The sequence below is a fragment of the Notolepis coatsorum genome (genome assembly GCF_963971535.1).
Source record: "Notolepis coatsorum genome assembly, chromosome: 12".
NCBI classification, from domain to species: domain Eukaryota; kingdom Metazoa; phylum Chordata; class Actinopteri; order Aulopiformes; family Paralepididae; genus Notolepis; species Notolepis coatsorum.
The window spans coordinates 76,449,901-76,471,297 of record NC_140176.1 but is presented as its reverse complement, the minus strand read 5'-3'; the positions used below and the strand labels follow the sequence as shown (position 1 = coordinate 76,471,297).

The following is a 21,397-nucleotide window of genomic DNA, read 5'->3' as shown; positions in this document are numbered from 1 at the left end:
GAAGGTGGAGTTCATGAGAGGAAGAGGGTACTTGTTCTTGATGGTGATCTCGTTGAGCTGGCGATAGTCGATGCAGGGTCGAAGGTCCCCGTCCTTCTTCCCAACAAAGAAGAAACCGGCCGCCACCGGGGAGGAGGAAGGTCGAATGAGTCCTGCTTCCAAGGACTCAGAGATGTACTGATCCATCGCCTTCTTCTCCGGAACGGTCAGACTGTAGAGGCGGCTGCCGGGAAGGGGAGCCCCTTGGCGGAGGTCGATGGCGCAGTCGTAAGGACGGTGGGGTGGAAGGGCCTGAGCCCTGGACTTACTGGAAACCTCCATGAGGTCGTGGTACTCGGGGGGTATTGTCGAAGAGTCTGGAGGCGACTCACCAACGGGCCTCCGGGGCGGGGGACAGGACGCCGCCTGTAGACACTGGGCGTGACAGGAGGAGCTCCAGCCCTTGATGGTACCGGAGGACCAGGCGATGTGGGGCTCGTGCAGCGCGAGCCAGGGCCTACCCAGGACCACCGGGACAAGAGGGGAATGGGTGATAAGGAACTGGATTCTCTCAACGTGGTTTCCAGCGATGGTCAGCACGACAGGGCAGGTGCGTTGAGAGATGTCGGCCAGGCGGTGTTGGTCCAATGCGAAGATCTCCAAAGGCCTCACTAGGTCCTCAAGTGGAATGTTGGCCCGGGTAGCAAACTCGAAGTCGAGGAAACTCTCGTCTGCCCCAGAGTCGATGAGTGCCTCCACCGTGGCCCGTTGGTCCGCCCAGGCCAGGGTGACGCTCATCAGATGACCAGGTGGTGCACGGCTCTGGGAATGAGAAAAACGGCTCACCAGGACTTCCCGGGGTCTCGGCGAGCCTGATCTTTTGGCCGGGTGGGGCAGTTGGCGATTCGGTGTCCCTCCCGACCGCAGTAGAGGCAGAGACCGGACCTGAACCTCGCCTCACGTTCAGCCTGGCTCAGATGAGAGCGTCCCAGCTGCATGGGTTCCTCCTCGCGAACCGAACGGGAGGGTAAGCTACCACCAGTCGTGTTGAGGGCAGGGCGACCAGCAGTAACGTCATGAGTACGGGGGGTCCGGAGTCCCTCAGGAGGTACCTGTCGGGTCCTCTCACGCCTTCTCTCCTGGAGGCGTCCGTCGATGCGAATGGCGAGGCTGAACAGGTCCTCGAGGGAGTCAGGCTCCTCCCGGGTCGCGAGCTGGTCCCTGACTGCGTCACTGAGCCCCCTCATGAAGGTTAGACGAAGTGCTGGGTCGTTCCAACCGCTCTCCACCGCCGCCAGTCGAAACTCCAGGACGTAGTCTGTTACCCCGCCGCTCCCCTGCCGGAAGGTACCCAACCGGGCTCCAGGGTCCAGACCACGGGCTGGATGGTGGAACACCCTGCGGAGCTCAGCCACGAAGTCTGGATAGGAGAAACAAAAGTCTGCATCCATTGCCCAGGAGGAAGTGACCCACTGGGCTGCCCGGCCTGAGAGCAAGTTTGTCATATAGGCCACTCGGGCTCCTTCTGAAGTGAAACGACTGGGTTGATGACGAAAAACCAACTCACATTGCATGATGAATGTGGCACACTCCTCGGGGTTGCCGTCGAACAGCCGTGGGACGGAGAGACGGGGTTCCCGAGGTGCGGGATCGGGAAGCGCAGGGCCTGCTAGGGCTGCGGGGGATGCTCCTGCCAATGTTCCTGAAGGAAGTGGGGGTACAAGCAAAGCGTTAACGGTGTCGTTCAGCGTGTGAAGATGAAGGAGTATACTTGACTGTTGTCCTGCCAGAGCGGCCAGGGACCCTTGAATAGGCTGGACCTGTTCCCTGAGTTCATGTACCGCAGCCGCAGCCCTCTCTAGTTGGTGACTGTGATCCTTGGTCAACTCGATCTGACCAGCTAGTGCTGTTCTGACTCTCTCTGTGTCGGCTGGGGTCGTCATATTGGTTGGATCGTATGGTTTGACACCGACCCCAAACGCTAACGACACAGAGAGAGTAGTTTCAGAGTTAGCCAAAAACTAGGGCTTGTTTTATTTCACAGAATAGCAGCAAGAACTTGGTTGAAAACAGACAAAGACTGGGATACAAGCATTTGAGGAATGTTGCTGCTCTGCAGCTTCTCCCGGGGAGGTTCGTCTGAGGAATCTGACAGTGACGTCAGAGCCGCTCTGCAGAATCCTCTCGGCAGTACTCCGAGGTGGTAGCGGGACAGGGAGAGAGAGAGAGCGGGTTAGCTCAGAGTACAGTTGGGAACAGACAGGTGACAGGTGAAGTGACTTGTCCCAAACAGATAATCCAAGTGACTGAATCTTCGGTGTAAATACACACTGTGAGCAATGTCCCAACAACAATCCAAGTGATAGAATCTTCGGTGCGAATACACACAGTGAGCGATGTCCCAATAATAATCCAAGTGATAATATCTTCGGTGTGAATACACACAGTGAGCAAAGTTCAAACAATAATAGATCCCAATGAACAATCCAAAAAACAGGCACAGGGTGAGAGACAGACTGAACAAAAAGCAGGATCTCTTCAGTGTTTACACACACGAAAAATGATAGGGTCAAAAGACTGTCTTGCAAAACTCACCCAGGCGCTGTGCGTAAAGAGAGCAGATCAAACAGGGCGAGCGCGTCGTTACGGGGAGCGGGTTGTCCAAGCGGAATACTTCTTGAGAGTCCTGGGAGACAAAGCACAGGGAACAGCAGGCAACGGAAGGAACGGCAAATGCAGAGAATATATCAAAATGATCCAACAACACTTGATGGGGAATCGGGGTATATATAATCAAAAGGAATGCTTAATGACAAGCTGTGACAGCTGCGGGATGAGATTGACAAGCGTGTGGTTGGGGAAGCACCAATCAAACGGCGTCTACAGGAAGAAGCGTGTGAAGAGGAGAATGCAATTAATTAACTGAAAACTAAAGGAACAGAGCGAGTAGGCTTAAAGGAACAGAGCGAGTAGGTGAGCAGCGGACAAAAACCTCACACCGCCAATCGAATTCTGCCAACAACGAGTAAACTCGTTATTGGATCGTTATTTATTTTATTTGCTATTTCCATTCATAATTCATCCTGCTATGCTGTAGGACTGTGTGACACTCTGTCTGAGACTGCAACGGTCCGATACCACCACCTAACGCCTTGCGGCCGCTATTGCACTCCATTTGAAACGATGTGGTTTGTTTTCTCGGCCGAGCTGCGGCGTGGGGGAGGGTTCTAAACACTCCGGCAAAACAAGCGCTTATAGGGATGGAATTGAAAAGGGTCCGCGCCCGCCCGTTCATGTGCAATGCTGGATAACGTTGGACACAGGATTGCTGTGGATATTTGGAATGGCGATCAGATAATTGGATTATTCTTTTTGCAGTACATCAGAGACAAGGTAAGGACTATATGTTATCAATCTTGCGTTGATCCAATATTTGTTTTCCCGCGATCGCAGCGTGTCTGTAATGTACTGTGTAATGTATGCCGTTGGTGGCGCTCGAAGCATAGAAAAACTATTCCCCCCCACCCTTTCATGCATGCATAATGAAACAATACCGATAATCTAGCGTTGATTTCAGATTGATTCAATTATCAGGCGAGAAATGGCACGATTTACAATGAAATGCACTAAAACGCTGTTTGGCGGAGTTTCCTGGGATTACACAGGATCACTCTAAAACTATACTCATATTCACCACGGTATAAAACGGGAACGTATCGATGGAAAAAATATTTCTTTATGGCATATTGAACGGAAGGTTCATACTGTCAATTGACAATGATATTGGATCCATAGCTATAATATAAAATATAGGTTTAGCTCTACAAACAAGGTGACCGATTACATGGGGTTAATGGGTGGCATGAGCCTATGCACTTCCCGGAAGGGGCGTGGCACTCAATGTGTTAAACAAATGTAATGCTGAAAATATACACTATGACTGCTGTTTTCACAGGGTTAGGGTCTTTACTATTGGCTACATTTGAAAATAAAACGCAACATTAATTCATACAGTCTGGAGAGATGGATTTATGGCTTGGGTCCGTTACCGGACCTGTCTGGCTTAAGAGGTTAACCTCTTAACTGGCGCCCAGAAAAGTGGGCATTTTTAAACTTGAACTTGAGGACTGCATACTTTCTGGATATTGCACCTACTACAGAAAATGTGAGTGACAAGTTTTTCTACAACTCAAGTTCAGATCTTACTCTATTTCATTAGCACTAAAATAGAATTTTCTTTATTGTATCAGAAACTTCAGAATGTTATCTTTCAAAAGAGACCAGGCTCATGCATGTGCTATAAGGATAAAGCAGGGGTTCTCAAACTTTTTTTATACCACAACCCCATTTTATTTTTTTTATTTTTTTGGCGGCCCCACACTTAATGTATCGCATAATTTCAACGTGGAAATAAGGAATATCAAAATAAAAGCACTATTGTTGAATTTGATCATGCATATTTATGAGAAAATTGTATTACATTACTATGTTATCAATGAAATTAATGAATATTATCCACAAAAGCAATGGAATTGTTTCTGTATACATTTATAAAACAAGGCATATTTAGCCCAAATATGTGGCCAGAACATAAAAAAAATAAAAATGCGTTCACATGCACTTTTCAAGAATAAAAAAAAAACTGCTTGTACATTTGAACAGTTCCATGATACGTGGCTGCGTTGTGCTGAGAAAGACGCACAGATCCGCTTCTACTCTTGAGGTGAGATCTTTTATTTATATTTTAATGTCAGTGTTGAAAATCCGGCCTCACAGATGTATGTTGATGGGAAGGGGACACGCTTTCTCGGCGTAGCATTACACAACACTGGGTACTCGTTCAGACTGATTTGCGAGGGCCTGTCCAGTGAACTTGACTTTCACATGAAAGATCAATTTGCGCCTCATGCGAGTGGGAGGCCTGTTGCGTCATGCGTAATGAACGGATCTAGGATCCAGTTGTCCAAATTGTCCGTGCTCTCCGTGTAATAGTTCCAAAATTGTTCAATGAGCCCTTCTATGTGGCTACAGATGATGGGCTTCAAATATTGTTTTGCAAATCTCAAAGCTGAGTAAATACTAGGGATGGGTACCTTTCACATTTGAACCGATACTGTACCGGTACCGGTACCTGTGAATCAATACCGGTACCCAACGGTACCTTTTTTCGGTACTTTAGTCTAAAAAATATTTATTTACCTACCTCAGTCGTAAAAAAAAAATCCTAACTTCAAATAACTACAATTTCGACCGTTTTCGGCTTGCCATTGCTCCAACTGCTTTGTTGTTGAATCAAGTCAAATCCTAGGTAAGCATATATTGTGCGTGTGAACGTTGACATGAAAAGAAAAAAGGTAAAAAAAATTTTTTTAAAAGAAAGTTAAAAGAAAAGTTAAAAAAAAGTTTTTATTTTTTATTTTTAATTTTTTGGTATCTCACTTGAATCGATACTCGGTATTACCGACGTGTTTCGGTTCGGTACCTCAAAAGAACCGAATTCGGTACCCATCCCTAGTAAATACCCCAAAATCTCTGCTGATCATCATTTGGCGCCAAACACGTAATATTACGTGTTTCACCGCCAATGCTTGAGCGCCAAACACGTAATAATACGTTTTTAGATCCTTTGATCTTTTTCCTTTGGTCCCCATTCTAAACGATCATCCGGATCACTCTAGCCATCCCTGGCTCATTTGCCTACGTTGGAATTGCAATGCCGATCGAATCTCACCAGGTGGCAGTATCGCCTACCTTTTTAACTCTGATAGAAAGGGATCAGTAGAGACAATGAATGAACTGGACTATCAAGACTCGCTCTGAGGGGGAGGAGCTCTTGCAAAGCAATCGCTAGCAGATCTGCTCGCCTCAAAACCTATAGTGTCCCGTAAACATGTGTAATTACTAGGGCTGACCCCTATTAGTCGATTAGTCGACTAATCGGTCGAAAGGAGCCGTAGTCGACTAGCCATCCTCTTAGTCTAATACAAAGAAATTCTAAAAATTATAATATATATATATATATTTTTTGTATCATTCTTTCCAAAAGAAAAGAGGCCTAGAAGCGTGGCTAACGCTAATGGCACGCATACCAGAGGCTAACTGCCTACGAAAACAGGCACAGAGGCACTGAAAGAGGATTTCACCCATCTATCTAATGAACACACTAGACTAGACCAATATCAAGATGTATCCATCAGTGGACCAATTGCATGCTTTTGCAGAGAACAAGAAGCCTCCAGTCAACTCCTTCAGACATTAAGCACCCCCACAGCCCAAATGGAATGATAAAAATAATAATAATAATTTAAAAAAAGAAAATTTAAAAATATTATACTTTTATTGAATTCTTTTTGTCGACCAATAGTCGACTAACAGCATTTGGCCAATCATAGTCGACCATCCAAATCCTTAGTCGGGGACAGCCCTAGTACTTACATATAAACGAGTAATCGCGATCGCCGATGGGATCATTGGAATTATTCTTCTTGGAGTACCTTCTGGCCCCCTATGTCTATTTTACCGAACCTGAAACTTGTCTGTAACGATCACAGTGTCTTACTTTACCGGATATAAACCAAGCGTCATTTTCAGGGTAAGACTACACCCCCCCCCCCCCCCCCCCCTTCTATTTGGGGTTTCAGGGGATCAACCAGGACGGTTTGGACTTATTGCATATAACGCGTTTCATCTCGCAATCTATGGAAAAAGACTGGATTATTTTGGAAATGGGCAATGTTTAGCGTGTAATAAACTACAAATTACAGTGTGTAGAAACAAACTCTTGAATTACATGTTGGACTAGAAATAGTGTCTGTCAAATTAGCTATACTATTGTCTCCATAGCTATAATATAGAATATACAATAGCTCCGCAAAGATCGTGAAATATCGTGAAAATGGTCAAGAAAAGCTGGCGCGACAGTGAAAGATGGGGAAAGCTTGTGGCGCTTAATGTGTTAATTTAATCCAGCTCTCCATTTTAGCTGCAAATCCAAACAGGTCTGTGTCCGGACCTTGTAGTCCCAGATTCAACACATTGAGGCGGTCAAAGATCTCGGCTAGCTATGCCAGCTTTGCCAGCCATTCATTATCAGCACATTTCTGCCAATGGGTTCTTTTTGTTTGCAAGGAAAATCTGCGCTTCTTCTCTCTCTCCGCGCTTCTGACAACAAACCTATCCATTGCAAGTGTCAAGGTTACACACAAAATACGAGACGTGGTGTCCGAGATAATATATGTGCAGGATGTAGTGAGATATGTATTGGAATACTGTGTCGGCCTCCGTTGATGAAGGGGTGAGACATGGCAAATACAAACAGCTTCCAGGTGGAAAACTCAATCTGAGTTGGGCTTGTCAGGTTTTCTCTCGATTTCTTTTTGGGTTTTCTTTGTTGCACCCGCGACCCCACTTTGGGCTGCGACCCGTAGTTTGAGAACCGCTGGTATAAAGTATAAAGATCAGCTTTACAAAAAAAGTATGCAGTCCTCAAGTTCAAGTTTAAAAATTGCCACTTTTCTGGGCGCCAGTTAAAGGTTAAATAGTTCCATTTAAATGTCAATATTGTAAGTCAGAAATGTAAGGAAAATGCAGTATCTTCATTTTCAGAAAATAGGGCTCCGGGCTTAAGAGGTTAAAGTGCACCAGATTGATGCATTTAACCTCTTAAGCCTGGAGCCCTATTTTCTGAAAATCCGCCTAAAATACATACGTAAGTAAATGGAAGATTGCTCCACTTCTACAAGGTCCATTTGCATGTTCTTGGTATCTAGGGACATCGGGCCAAATCTACTCTTTCCAATGGCAGAGTTCAATTTGGATTTAGTATCAGCAGGCGTGCATGAAGAACCGAGAATGAAATCTACTGTAAATACAGTCAGCTTTTTATTTTTGCGACAGGTCCGCCATTTTGAATAGTATCCCGAGAAATAAGAGAAATAAAAGAAATTCATACACAAGTAATTTGCTTGCTTGAGGCTAAAATGTCCTGGGTACTGTAGTTTTTCGAAATATCAACGCTCATTGAGAGCTCTGGAAGCCCTGTGCTCATATTACTACAAATCATCATCATTTGGTGATTCAAAATGGCCGACCTCCGCGAAAATATTATCATATTTCAAAAACTAAAATCTCACTAATAACACTTTAACCTAACGGATTGCTGAAAATATACACTATGACTGCTGTTGTGATATTGTTAGGATGTTTACTCTTGGATACATTTGGAAAAAGAAATGCAACATTATGTATACAGTCTAGACAGATTGATTTATGACGTGATGTCATCTGCGGTACCGGACCGCACGGGTGGAAGAGGTTAAATGTTAAATCCATGGCCACCTTAAAGGGTTTGGAATCCCCCCACCATACTTTCACAAAATAGGGGCCCCCAAACAACATTTAGCATAGGGCCCCCAAAAAGCTAGAAACGGCCCTGGCCACACTCATTGGTTACAACCCTGTCCAATAATTATCGAGATCGCCAAATGATTGACGGAGCTAGAGCCTCGGGAGTCGGGGGTGGTGTAAAAATGTTTAAAGAAAGTCTGCTGTGTACTTTGGTGCACGCCTCACATATCGGCATGTAACTCGAGAACCGCTGAACGGATTTTGTCGCCTGAAACGGCAATCAACAGGCACCAAATAGGGATTTAATTCTATATATATATTGTATTAAATAAAATGCACACCCGAGCCGCTAGTCACCAAAGTGGGGTGTCGCGCCGGTGGGAAAATTGTCCTCAATGTGGGCCGTTGCATGTTAACACTTTCAGCGCCGGGCCCGATGATAGTCGGGTTAACTCTCCGAACGTTGAGCTCCAGGACCCCCGAAAACCCGAGTATAGTTGGGTTTTCATCGTTATTTCTTTTATTTGATATTTCCAGTCATAAAACATCCCGGGAGCCTGTGTTATCACTGGGGATGGGTCTGAGATCACAAAAGTCCAATACCGCCGCCTGCCGCCTTGCGGCCGGTATTGCACTCCATTTGAAACGATGTGGTTTGGTGTGCGGGTCGATCTGCGGCCTGCAGGCGGAGTCTAACTAGTCAGGCAGGCCAAGTGCTTATAACGTATGCATCGACGAGAATCAAGCAGTCTCGGTTCATGTTCATTGCTGGATTACGTTGGCAACACGATCAGATAATTGGAATATTCTTTTTGCAGTACATCCTAGTCAAGGTAAGGGCTATATGGTATCAATCTTGCGTTAATCCGAGCATGCCTTCATTGTGATCCGAAAGTGTTACTGTAACGTTACTCCACAACGTATGCCGTTGGTGGTGATCAGAGCACGTTGCCGGCCATTACGCAGCCTTTTGGAAATGGCCGCCCTGAAACTACACTCATATTCACGACGGTATAAAACGGGAATGTATGGATGGAAAAATTATCAGTTTTTTGCGTCTTGACCGGAAGAAACTCAATGACAATCGACTATATTATTAGATCCATAGCTATAATATAAAATATAGCTTTAGCGCTTTAAACACCGCCACGTATTCCCATTCGTTTAAAGCGGTGGCCTTTCAACAGTAACACTAAACAGCGACCTCTGGTGCTGAAAGTGTTAAGAGGATAATTAATCAAAATGTCCAATCTAACAAATTTAGTTTGCTCACAATAGCCTACTGCTGAATAACATGATTTTATTAAAACACAAACTGCCTATAAATGGTTATCGCGCTGTGAGCCCCTACGCAGCGTGAAGATAGTCAGTTTTATCATGTTGTATATTACAATAAAGCAGGTTGAATTTATTTTAAAATGTTTAAATAACAGTATTTAAATAATAAATAAGATTGCATGGGATCTCTGGGTGGCTGGCTCAATTATCATTCTTGATTTCATCGAGTAGATCTAGAATTGCTTGAGCTGGCAACCTGTGTCTCCGGATGATTTCGGTCTCGCTTAAATCAAAAAGTGATATTCTCCTTTGAAATATTCTTTCACAAGCACGCCTGGCATTACGATGCCTTCTGCCATGATCACTGCATGATCTGGCATGAATTACTGCTGCCATGATCACCCGAGACGCTGGCAATGACACCCCTTTATAAATGCGCTTAGTTACCACCAAATCTCTCAAGACATAAATAGCATCGCTTTAACTGCACAGTGCAATTAGTGCCGATCTTTGTGAATTGGGAGTGTTTTTGGATGAGGCTCATTTGCATAGAAAGGGGCACATGTTCCGCCAATATTACATCATTTAAATCCCTGCAAATACCACCGACGCACCAAGACGCAATGCTGAGGGGCAACGCAGTTACCACCTCATTTCACCTGTTGCGCTTCCTTTGTGAATAGCAAACTGTGTTTCAGAGCTATTTGCACTGGCATAGCGTGAGAAAAAAAACGCGCAACCCCTTTGTGAATTCGCCCCTGTATGTCCTTGTTATCCCACATTTTGATAATACTGTTGCAAGGAACAATTTTTAAATGAACTTGAAAATACTTATAATTCTACAATTCATATATTATTGACGACGGTGTAATAAAAACCCATACTGTACATTTGAAATATTCTGTATACCTCCCAGCCGTAAAGTATGCATGTCCTGATCATTTACAAACAGACAGGGGACAGACACATTGTAAATGCAGTCAGATCTTCAGAGACCTCATCCGGTTTGTGCATGAAACAAAAGCGGCCCCTCAAAACAACATTTTGCAACTGATTGCATTAACAATGGCAGTTGTGTGAGGCCTGCACAGATGTTAATACACTGCACGCCACACACGCACACACACAATATCCTCTCATCTCCCTTTCCTTCGCTCCTCAGCACAGGTGTTAATACACTGCACACCACACACACACAAACTATCCTCTCATCTCCCTTTCCAGCACCGATTCTGAGGAAAGACGAATACCACCGTCTGAAGGAGGCAGAGCGCCTTGTCAAAGAGGAGGCAGACAAGAAGAAGGCAGAGGAAGCAGCCAAGAAGGCAGAAGAGAAGAAGAAGAAGGATGAAGAGAAAAGGGTTGAGGCGGAGCAGAAGGCGGAGGAGGCCCGGCTGGAGGAGGAGAACAAGAAGGACATGAGGATCCTCCCAAACATCGATTTCTCCTTCATCGACACCCTGATCCTCCCAATCGAGGAGCTCATGGACACCGTCCTGGGAGAGACCATCGATCCCTTAGGTGGGCTCACAAATGGATAGTTGGCGCATGGCGGTAGAGATGAGACTGGACGAGGTGGGATGAGCGTCGATGAGAGGAAGTGAAATGAGGGATGACGAAATGAGGATGAGCATAGATGATATTGGATGAGAAGAGATACGGTAGGGGGTAATGTGTGGAAGAAGAAAATCAGATACAGTGAGGAGAGACAAGATACGATGAGGAGAGATGAGATACGGTGAGGAGAGATGGGATACAGTGAGGAGAGATGAGATACAGTGAGGAGAGATAAGATCATGTGAGGAGAGATGAGATAATGTGAGGAGAGATGAGATAATGTGAGGAGAGACGAGATAATGTGAGGAGAAATGAGATAATATGAGGAGAGATGAGATAATGTGAGGTGAGACGAGATACGGTGAGGAGAGATGAGATAATGTGAGGAGAGATGAGATAATGTGAAAAGAGATGAGATAATGTGAGGAGAGATGAGATAATGCAGGGAGAGACGAGATATGGTGAGGAGAGATGAGATAATGTGAGGAGAGATGAGATAATGTGAGGAGAGATGACATAATGTGAGGAGAGATGCGATAATGTGAGGAGAGATGGGATAATGTGAGGAGAGATGGGATAATGTGAAGAGAGATGAGATAATGTGAGGAGAGATGAGATAATGTGAGGAGAGATGGGATAATGTGAAGAGAGATGGGATAATGTGAGGTGGGAGGAGATAATGTGAGGAGAGATGAGATTATGTGAGGAGAGATGAAATATGGTGAGGAGAGATGAGATAATGTGAGGAGAGATGAGATCATGTGAGGAGAGATGAGATAATGTGAGGAGAGATGGGATAATGTGAGGACGGAGAGATGGGATAATGTGAGGTGGGAGGAGATAATGTGAGGAGAGATGAGATAATGTGAGGAGAGATGAGTTAAGGGGGAGATTAAATGAGGTAAGGTTTGGAATGAGGGGAGATGAGCAAAGTGAAATGAGAAAAGATTCAATGAGGTGCAAGCTGAAGAGATGAGGTGAGACTGTGACAATTGTGACATGAGAGGAAGTTGAGGTATGAGAAAACACACAGGAGGAGACGAGATGGGGCAAGATGACCGTGAGGTGAAACGAGATGGGTGAGAAAGAGATGCGACGAGGCGAGAAGAGATGAGATGTTAGATGAGATGTGAGATGAGGCGCTACAATGTCAGATGCCTCTGAAATTCACTGTGCGTCCGAGATAAACTGAGACAAACATAGAAAACGTATCCATTACTTACCGTCAATGTTGTGCTAGTTACCATTACTAGTTACTTCATTTCAAAAGTAACTCAGTTACTTAAAAAAGTTATGTGTTACTGTGAAAAGTTACTTTTTAGTTACTTTAAACACAAAAACTATATTATTTAAATTGCTCCCACATTAATTGCCAAGAACGAGTTAACTCGTTATTGCCCGCCAATCGAATATCACCAAAAACAAGTAAAATCGTTATTTCTTTTATTCGCTATATCTATTCATAATTCATGGCTACAGCCTCTGCAGACCCTGGTGAATGTGTCTGAGCTGGCAGACGGTCAACACCGCCCTCTACTGCCTTGCGGAGCTATTGCACTCCATTGGAAATGGTCTGGTGTATTTTCTGAGCCGTGGGGGCGGGGTTTAAATACTCAGGCGAGGCAGGCCTTTACAACAATGGCATGGAACACTAACCCTGCCCGCCCGTTCATGTGTAACGCTCGGTAATGTCGGGGACAGGATCGCTGTGGATAACTGGAATGGCGATCAGATAATTGGATTGTTTTCTTTGCATTACATCAGAGACAAGGTAAGAACACTACATATAAAATCTTGCGTTGATCTGATATTTCTTTCTCCCACGATCAAAGCTATCTGTGTGGACCATGTGTGGCTGTTTACCGTTGGCTGTGGTGGGGGAGCCATTTCATGTATGCACGAGGAGACATAATAATGATAATCTAGCAGTGATTTCAGGATGATTAGATAATCAGCCGAAAAATTACAACGTGATAACTGGATTACACTAAAATGCCTTTTTCTTGTCTTTTCCTGGAATTACTCAGAATCACTCAAACTATACTCATATTCAAAATGGTATAAAACGGAAATGTACAGATGAAAAAACAATCTGTTTTTTGCATGTTGACCAGAAGCAACTCACTGACAGTCGACGCCGTTATTAGATACATAGCTATAATATAAAATATAGTTTTAGGACTCGCAAGTTTGGCATTCTAAAACTATATCCATTGAATAAAGACCTGGCGCTGAAGGGGGATCAGTGCCCCTTGCTGCTGGCGTCCAATGTGTTAACTCATTGGATGTCGACACCGCTTATAAACGTGTTTGTCCGACAACCGCTGAACGCCAACCACGTACTGTATATATGCGTTATTTGATCGTTATTTATTTTATTCGATATTTCCATTCATTATCCATCCAGGGAACCTGGTGTTATCATGGGGCTGAGTCTGAGATCGCTAAAGTGCAATACCGGCCGCATCCTACCAGGCGGCGGTATCGAGCACCATTTGAAACCTTGTGTATTGGGCTGTGCGTCGATGAAGTGGTGGGACCCTCTCGAAAACGAGATACTGTATCTCAATGTGGTTTTCCCAATAAAGAATTGATGAAGAATCTTTTCTACTAACCTGAACCTAGGACTTCACCCGATCGCATTGAATCGTTTTTGGGACCCCCGATTAATTATGCTGTGGTGGGTTATGTCATGGGCCAAATTTACATACAATCTACCAGATGACAATCAAATAATTGGAATATTCTTTTTGGAATCCCACCACAGATAAGAGCAATTTAACGTCAATTTCAGCTTGATTGTGCCTTGTTTTCATAGCCATCACCTTGATCAGCGTATGTTGTTGCATGCATGCATGATGGAACATAATACCGATCATATCCATTTGAATTTTTTATCGTAGCGTGTGTAGGGATGAAATGCCAAGGATTTAGTATAATACACGTTGCAGGCTATTACCATAGATCGCTCTAAAACCATACTTATATTCACCATGGTATAAAACGGGAATGTATGGATGGAAAAATTATTTCTTTTTCACATATTGAACGATAGATACTCGATGTCAAATAGGCCATAGTATTGCATCCATAGCTATAATATAGAATATAGTTATAGCTCTACAAACAAGGTGACGGACTCCATTGGTTTAATGCGTGGCAGCGCATAGCCATATCCCGGAAACAGCATGGCAGCCAATGAGCTAATGCCCTTACAGATTCTTACAGTCAAAATCTGTTTATCAACTTGACAGTTTCCATTAATTTGCATACCGTGCAATTGCTTGATCAAGTTTTCCCTGGCTAGCAGTCCCTCGGTTAAAATCCAGCCGCTGTTGCTTGGGTGGAGTGACTTCGGATGAGTCCGATTCTTTAACGTTAATAATAATAATGGATTGGATTTATATAGCGCTCTTCTCTGACTGACTGTTGCTCTGACTCAGAGCGCTTCACAGAGTCCATTATTCGTTCATACACAGTCATACCGGTGGTGGTAAGCTACAATTGCAGCCAGAGCTGCCCTGAGGCAGACTCACGGAAGCGTGGCTAATAATCAACGCCTACGGCCCCTCCGACCACCACCAACATTCATTCACATGCATACACATTCATACGAGGCAAGTAGGTTAAGTGTCTTGCCCAAGGACACAACGGCAATGGGATGGACATGGGCTTGAGCGGGATTCGAACCACCAACCCTTCGATCATTGGACGCTCTGCTCTACGTTAGACTCAGCTACTAGCTTTGTTGAAGCATGTTGTTTCTCCAGGTGCTTCAACAGATTTGAATAGCTGTTTTGGGCAGTAGATAGGATCTTTGAGCCAAATATAAGACACAATTTACATTTAACTAAAACTTCCTTTTCTTTGTGAGAGAAATAGTGAGAATATCTCCATGTGTAAAAACTCGACTTAGTGGGCGCCGCCATGACAGTCTAGACTAGAGTAGACACAAACATGCCCACAACATGTGACACAGGAGTCAGGACTGCGCTGCAGCTCACTACCGCTCGCTACCAATCTACATAAAAATAACGCAGTAACAAACCATTAACGGTAATTGAGTTACTGGATTTTAAAAGTAATGCGTTAGAGTACTAGTTACTGCCAAAAGTAATGGTGTTAGTCCCAACACTGCTTACCGTACACCATTACCACACTTGCTCCTGCCAGATAACTGACTCATGTATTGCTGTTTCTGTCTGTTCTCCTCTCTCTCTCTCACTCTCTCTCTCTCTCACTCTCTCTCTAGATGTTCGATATATCACGTGGTTGGGTGTGGTAGCATTGACGATCAACTACAACATTTGGTTTTGTACTGTCCGTCTTTGCTTCCCGTACCACACTCCAGAGGCCATCCCATATTGGATATTTTGTGATCTTATAGCAGACTTCATTACTATTGTTGATATGATCATTTGGCAGCCCCGACTCCAGTTCGTCAGCGCAGGAGACATAATTGTAAGTTATCAAGCCAATAGCGAGAATCTACAGCCCTGTGTTTTTAATTTCCAGCCTATATTTTCTGTGATTTATTGTGCATGTATCTGTGTTTTTGAACCCAGAGAATAAATTACCATTTCTTTTTCAGAAAAAGAGAGAATTGACCAAGCCACATTATAGGCAATCAGAGAGATTTAAGGTGAGGATGGAATTATATATTCTATATACCTGTATACCAGAATAGTAAATACATTTTAATCGTAACATTTGTGTGTTTATGGATGGATATGGCCAGAGTAGTCTGTAGCAGAGACAACAACAACACCAATGTGGATATGTGTGCAATGGGAGATAGATAAATAGATAGATTTTGATTGATTGCTTGATTGTTGTCTTTATTGGTGAAATTTGTTTTCACAATCTGTACACACAAAAATAACTAAACACAAGAGACACTCCACACCACCATTAAAGGGGAACAACACCAAAATTAAGAATTCAAATATGTTATTTTAAATTTAAACTCCTACAAACAAAATATCGCCCAGCAACGAGGCTTTAGCACAACTGTGTCTCTCCTTCTCCTTCCACTTTTTCCTCCTGAGAGGAGCTTCTACCCAGGCTTTATCCTGGAAGCTCCACCTACAGAGACAAACCAAAAATTACAAACAATCAATTAAACAATTATTTTACATTATTTTACAGATTAAATAATTCTGTACAACATGGATACAGCACTCCATACTGACCTACCATTATGAAACACTAAACAGTGTTTAGGGCACTGTATAAGTCTATCACTCGTTCATGAATCCGGCGGGTATCTTTCCTAAGTTTGTTCTTACAAAGTTCTTAAGAATATATTTACGAAGATACTTACGAGAATGTTAGTGAATGAGATCCATCCATCTTTCGTGTGATGAATGTTGTTATTACAAACATCCCTAGTGTCCTTGCATGTTGTTTTGTATGGATTTTTATACTGAATACTACCGTAAATGCTGTTATACTATAGTTTGTGATGTTATAGACCTCTCACGGGTGATGTATTTTCTGGCTGCTCCTGAGTCTCCAGCCTTTGCTACAGCTATAGGAAAATGAATGGAATATTAATATATCTCTCCTAGTTTTGTCTGTGGTTCATGCAGCTGTGGCCCCGTAAACAAAGCCTCCTGTAATGGCTTGTATAGCCAGAACCCAGATGCAGACACAAACAGGCAGAGACGATGACGAATCAGAGAAAACCCAAACAGTGGGTACCGTTATATTTATTATATCGGGGGAAAATATGGTAAACGTACTGGTAAACAGGAAAGGAAAAGGAAAAGACAGCTAATTTCTGCCATAGGTTGGGGAAAAAGCCTTGTCATAATAACATGAACACGGGAGAGGTCTATTGCAACGGTATCTTGCTCCCATCCAGCACAACTTGAGTATTTTATTGTCTTGTGACTTTTAATGTTATTTATTATTATTATTATTATTTTGTTAAACACAATATTTTCCCACTTCTTCCCCTGGCAGAAGGATCTGATAAGCATGCTTCCCTTCGACCTTTTAGGCCTCCAATTTGGATTCTCTGCAGTATTCAGGATGAACCGGATGATCAGGGTACAGTATGATGGACTGTTTTTGTTGTTGTTGCTTTGCCATAGGGAAAATTGTCCCCTTATGTCAACAAATCGGTCATTATGCATAACAAGTCATGCTCTTCTCATTTATTATTTGCATACAGCCCAAAAAAATGCTTTATACAGTAATTCAGAGATACCTTTTTGGTAAATAGTTCACATGTTTTCATACGTTGATCAGTAACATGTATTTTTTTAAAAGCACAATCGCCACTTTTCCGATGTGCCGTCCCATCAGCAATCCCATCAGCAAAGCATGGGTAGAAAATGACACACAGTGCAGAGCTGAATGTCAAAATTAATCTTCACTGTACATTTATTGTCAATGAAATTAGATTTGATGATATAGAATCGAATTTTTTTTGTGAAGGACAGCTCTAGACGTACAGTAACATACTAACTATACCATTCAAATCCCCATTAATTCACTGTTTCAAGTTTCTTTATTAGTTGTCATACAGAAGTACAGAATACTTTTATACAAAATGCTTCTTTATGTTACGCTCCAGAGACTGTGCTAGGCAAAAATAGATAAGTATAAAATAAGTATAGCAAGTATAAAATAGAAGTCAAGTACGTAGACAAAAATTTTCAGTATATACATATATACAATGCTCAATGTAGAGTAGAAGTAACTGAGTTACCATACAATATACTATACAGTGCAAAGCAGAAGTGGGATGAGGTACAATTTGGGTACAATTTACAGTAAGGTGTAATGCGGTATGGGTTGTAGTGCAAATTCTTTACCAATAAATATAAAGTGTGCTTAGGTGTTCTAAAGTGGTTAAAGTGGGTGCTGCAGTGAGTTGTATGTTTAAAGTGAGTGTGTGCGTGTGGATGTGTGTGCTGTGAGTGCATTTGATGGTTGTTATATAGTGTTATTGTTCGTTGAGCATCCTGATGGCCTGGGGATAGAAGCTTCTTCTGAGTCTCTCTGTGCTTGCCATGAGACTCCGGTATCGCTTGCCTGACCGCAGCAGTTCAAAGAGGCAGTTGTTTGGGTGGCTCGAGTCTTTGATAATTCTCTTAGCCTTGCCCATGCACCGCTTGTTGTAAATGCCCTGGAGAGTGGGAAGCCCCCCTCCAATTGTGCGTTCGGCTGAATGGGCTGCTACGGTTCTCATGTATCTCATGTATGTTCCCATGTATTTCGTAGCTTGAGGCATTCTTTGAATTCAGCGACCGACTTGAGAGTATCATGGCGAAGGCCTACCTTTGGAGGTATGAAATAATCTCAATAAGTCTTGATATGGAAAAAAATTATGAAATTAAATGACTAATGGTTTCTATTTGTGGTGGTTTGTCATTGTGTCAACATAATAAGTTGTCACTTGCCACTTGACATGGATGTTGAGTTCAAAGTCTCTCTCTCTCTCTCTCTCTCTCTCTCTCTCTCTTATTGAAATCCAGAGTGGCTCGTACCACAGGCTACCTGCTTTTCGCCCTACATCTCAACGCCATCGCATTCTACACCGCCTCCGCGTACCAGGGGATCGGAATAGGCAAATGGGTGTACAGTGGAACGGGAAATGCGTATGTAGGCTACAGTATTCACCCAACCAATGCTGTAACATAGAATAGGAACATTTAAACCACATAACCAATGCAATGTGTTTTAGATGTGGGTTCCAAATCATTCTTGGCCTGGATACAAAAATAAAGTCATACATTATCTTTTACAATTACATAAATGTGGTTTGGTGTTTTAGCCACTTGTGGTGACCCCCGGGGGTATTTAAGGCACATTTCCAGATAAAAAGTTGTCCTAAAATGTTCACACACTTATATGCATATAATGCACTCCAGTAGACTACATATGTGGTAATTGTTCATGTCAAAGACTGAAGTTGGTATCATGGTCGTACTAATGTTGCATAATGTCTATTCTCTCCTATCTCTCCGCAGGTATCTGCATTCCTACTACTTCGCTACCCGCAGTCTGATCAACATCGGGGGTCTGCCGGAGCCCAAAACTGTATTTGAGATCACATTTCAGTTGTCCAACTTTTTCGTGGGCGTCTTTGTGTTCTCCAGTTTGATTGGACAGGTAAAGGGTAATGCTGCTGGCCGCTATGGCTAAAATATCGATACAATACTTTATCAATACTAACATCAAAACAATATTTTTTGGTTTTGGTTTTGACAGTATAATGGTATTTGGATTTCCAAGTTACAATGTGGAATGACATCTTTTTGATGACTTTATCTTGAAATGCAATTGTCATGGGGCTAATTTACTCAAAATGGTATTTTCTTATCCAATTGGATTTCATAAAATAAAATACAGATTTTTGATGACAGTATTGTAGAAATGCATACCTTTGCATGGCTCCATGACAGTATACCTTGAATATAGCTCTATGTTCTAGCTTTAGGAGAGAGTGGTGCATGTTAACAAAAATGTGGCAAACTGTCTTGGTTGCATGGGAATAACATTATGTGAATTCTTATTGACCTATTTCAAGCCACGCCCTCTTTTCTTGATCAACTGTTGTGATTGGAGGATCAAAAAAAAAGGACAGGGCTTGAGGTCAATTGAGTTGGCACCCTCATTTTTAATACTCTCTCTCTCCCCCCCTCCCTCCCTCCCACCCTCCCTTCAGATGAGAGATGTCATTAGTGCCGCCACGGCAGCTGAGTGTTACTTCCGGGCCTCCCAGGATGGCTGCGTATCCTATATGAACAAAAACAAAATCCCCAAAATGGTGCAGAACAGGATCCGTATGTGGTTCACCTACACCTGGACCGCCCAGGGGATGCTGGGTGAGTCCCAGAGAAACCAGGCTGCAACCAACACATTTTCAATATCCCAACGCATTGTCCCATGCCACAGTATTTGCCCGCGTCCACCTCTTGTTTGATGTGGTCATTCAAATAGAGAAGGCATGTGTCAGTGGAGTGGGATGTTCTGAAGCCAGATTGGAATTCGTAGATTAGCTTTTTTTCCACAAGGTACTTTTTGACCTGTTCGTAGAAAAATTTTTCCATGACTTTCGAGATGGAGGTAAGAATAGAAACAGGGTGGTAATTGCCTGGGTCTAATTTGCTGCCTTTTTTGTGCAGGGGGGTCACTCTCGCAATTTTGAAGTCTTTGGGGACGTGTCCCTGTTTTATGGAGAGGTTTATTATGTGGGTGATGACTGGGGTGATGGCGGCTGCTGAGTCTCTGAGGAATTTGGAGGGGATATTGTCATGGCCAGTGGCCTTGTTAGGTTGGATGGCGCTCAGTTTTTTGAGTACCTCAACTGTTGTTACCATTGAAGTCGTCTTTGTGGACCCCTAGGTTTTTGTAGAAGGCTAGGATGTGTTCTACCCCAAAATGCCCTGAGTGGGAGGGTAGTTTATTAACCAGCGCTGTGGCTATGTATGTGTTTGTGTGTTTGTAAATGGCTGCTTTTGTGTGTGTGTGTGTGTGTGTGTGTGTGTGTGTGTGTGTGTGTGTGTGTGTGTGTGTGTGTGTGTGTGTGTGTGTGTGTGTGTGTGTGTGTGTGTGTGTGTGTGTGTGTGTGTGTGTGTGTGTGTGTGTGTGTGTGTGTGTGTGTGTGTGTGTGTGTGTGTGTGTGTGTGTGTGTGTGTGTGTGTGTGTGTGTGTGTGTGTGTGTGTGTGTGTGTGTGTGTGTGTGTGTGTGTGTGTGTGTGTGTGTGTGTGTGTGTCTACACTGTTCATTTACAGTTATCATCGCTCTCCCCAGATGAATCAGAGCTGCTGGATAAGATGCCTCTTGTGATGAGAACAGCCATTGCTGTGGACATCAACATGGCTACCTTCCAGAAGATTGCACTGTTTCAGGTGGTTTTATAAAGAGGACAATAGACAGAAGAAGTGACGTAACACGTCTTTTTCACCCAGATACTTTAATATAGAAACTAAACGCTATGTAATGTCTGAAATTTCCCCGTGAGGGATTAATAAAAGATATCCTTATCCTTAATACTGACAAGTACAAACAAAGAAAACAAGAACATAATTTGTACATGTATTTGCCGGAGACACGTGACTGTAGGAAATGGGACCTTTTTTCTCTTTCCTTTCAAAATTATGTCAACACTTAAAAGAGGAGACCGTTGATTTGTATTTTTTATTTATTTATATAAAAATAAATGTTCTCTATATATATTTTCTATTTCTTTTTTGGTCCCCTCTTCCCTGTTACCCATCG

General features: G+C 43.2%; 1 protein-coding gene across 1 annotated transcript in view; it reads left to right on the top strand.

Moving 5' to 3' along the window:
- LOC311237919 (cyclic nucleotide-gated channel beta-3-like) overlaps nucleotides 1–21,397 on the top strand; it is a gene marked incomplete at both ends in the record, with an annotated part of 79,206 nt that overhangs the window by 30,644 nt on the left and 27,165 nt on the right. The window contains 9 exons of the mRNA XM_084325893.1: nucleotides 10,828–11,124; nucleotides 15,413–15,621; nucleotides 15,752–15,802; nucleotides 17,128–17,214; nucleotides 18,394–18,458; nucleotides 18,648–18,770; nucleotides 19,143–19,284; nucleotides 19,841–20,000; nucleotides 20,930–21,027. Of these exons, the coding sequence (XP_084182019.1) occupies nucleotides 10,828–11,124; nucleotides 15,413–15,621; nucleotides 15,752–15,802; nucleotides 17,128–17,214; nucleotides 18,394–18,458; nucleotides 18,648–18,770; nucleotides 19,143–19,284; nucleotides 19,841–20,000; nucleotides 20,930–21,027 (1,232 nt within the window). The remainder of the gene's footprint in view (nucleotides 1–10,827; nucleotides 11,125–15,412; nucleotides 15,622–15,751; nucleotides 15,803–17,127; nucleotides 17,215–18,393; nucleotides 18,459–18,647; nucleotides 18,771–19,142; nucleotides 19,285–19,840; nucleotides 20,001–20,929; nucleotides 21,028–21,397) is intronic.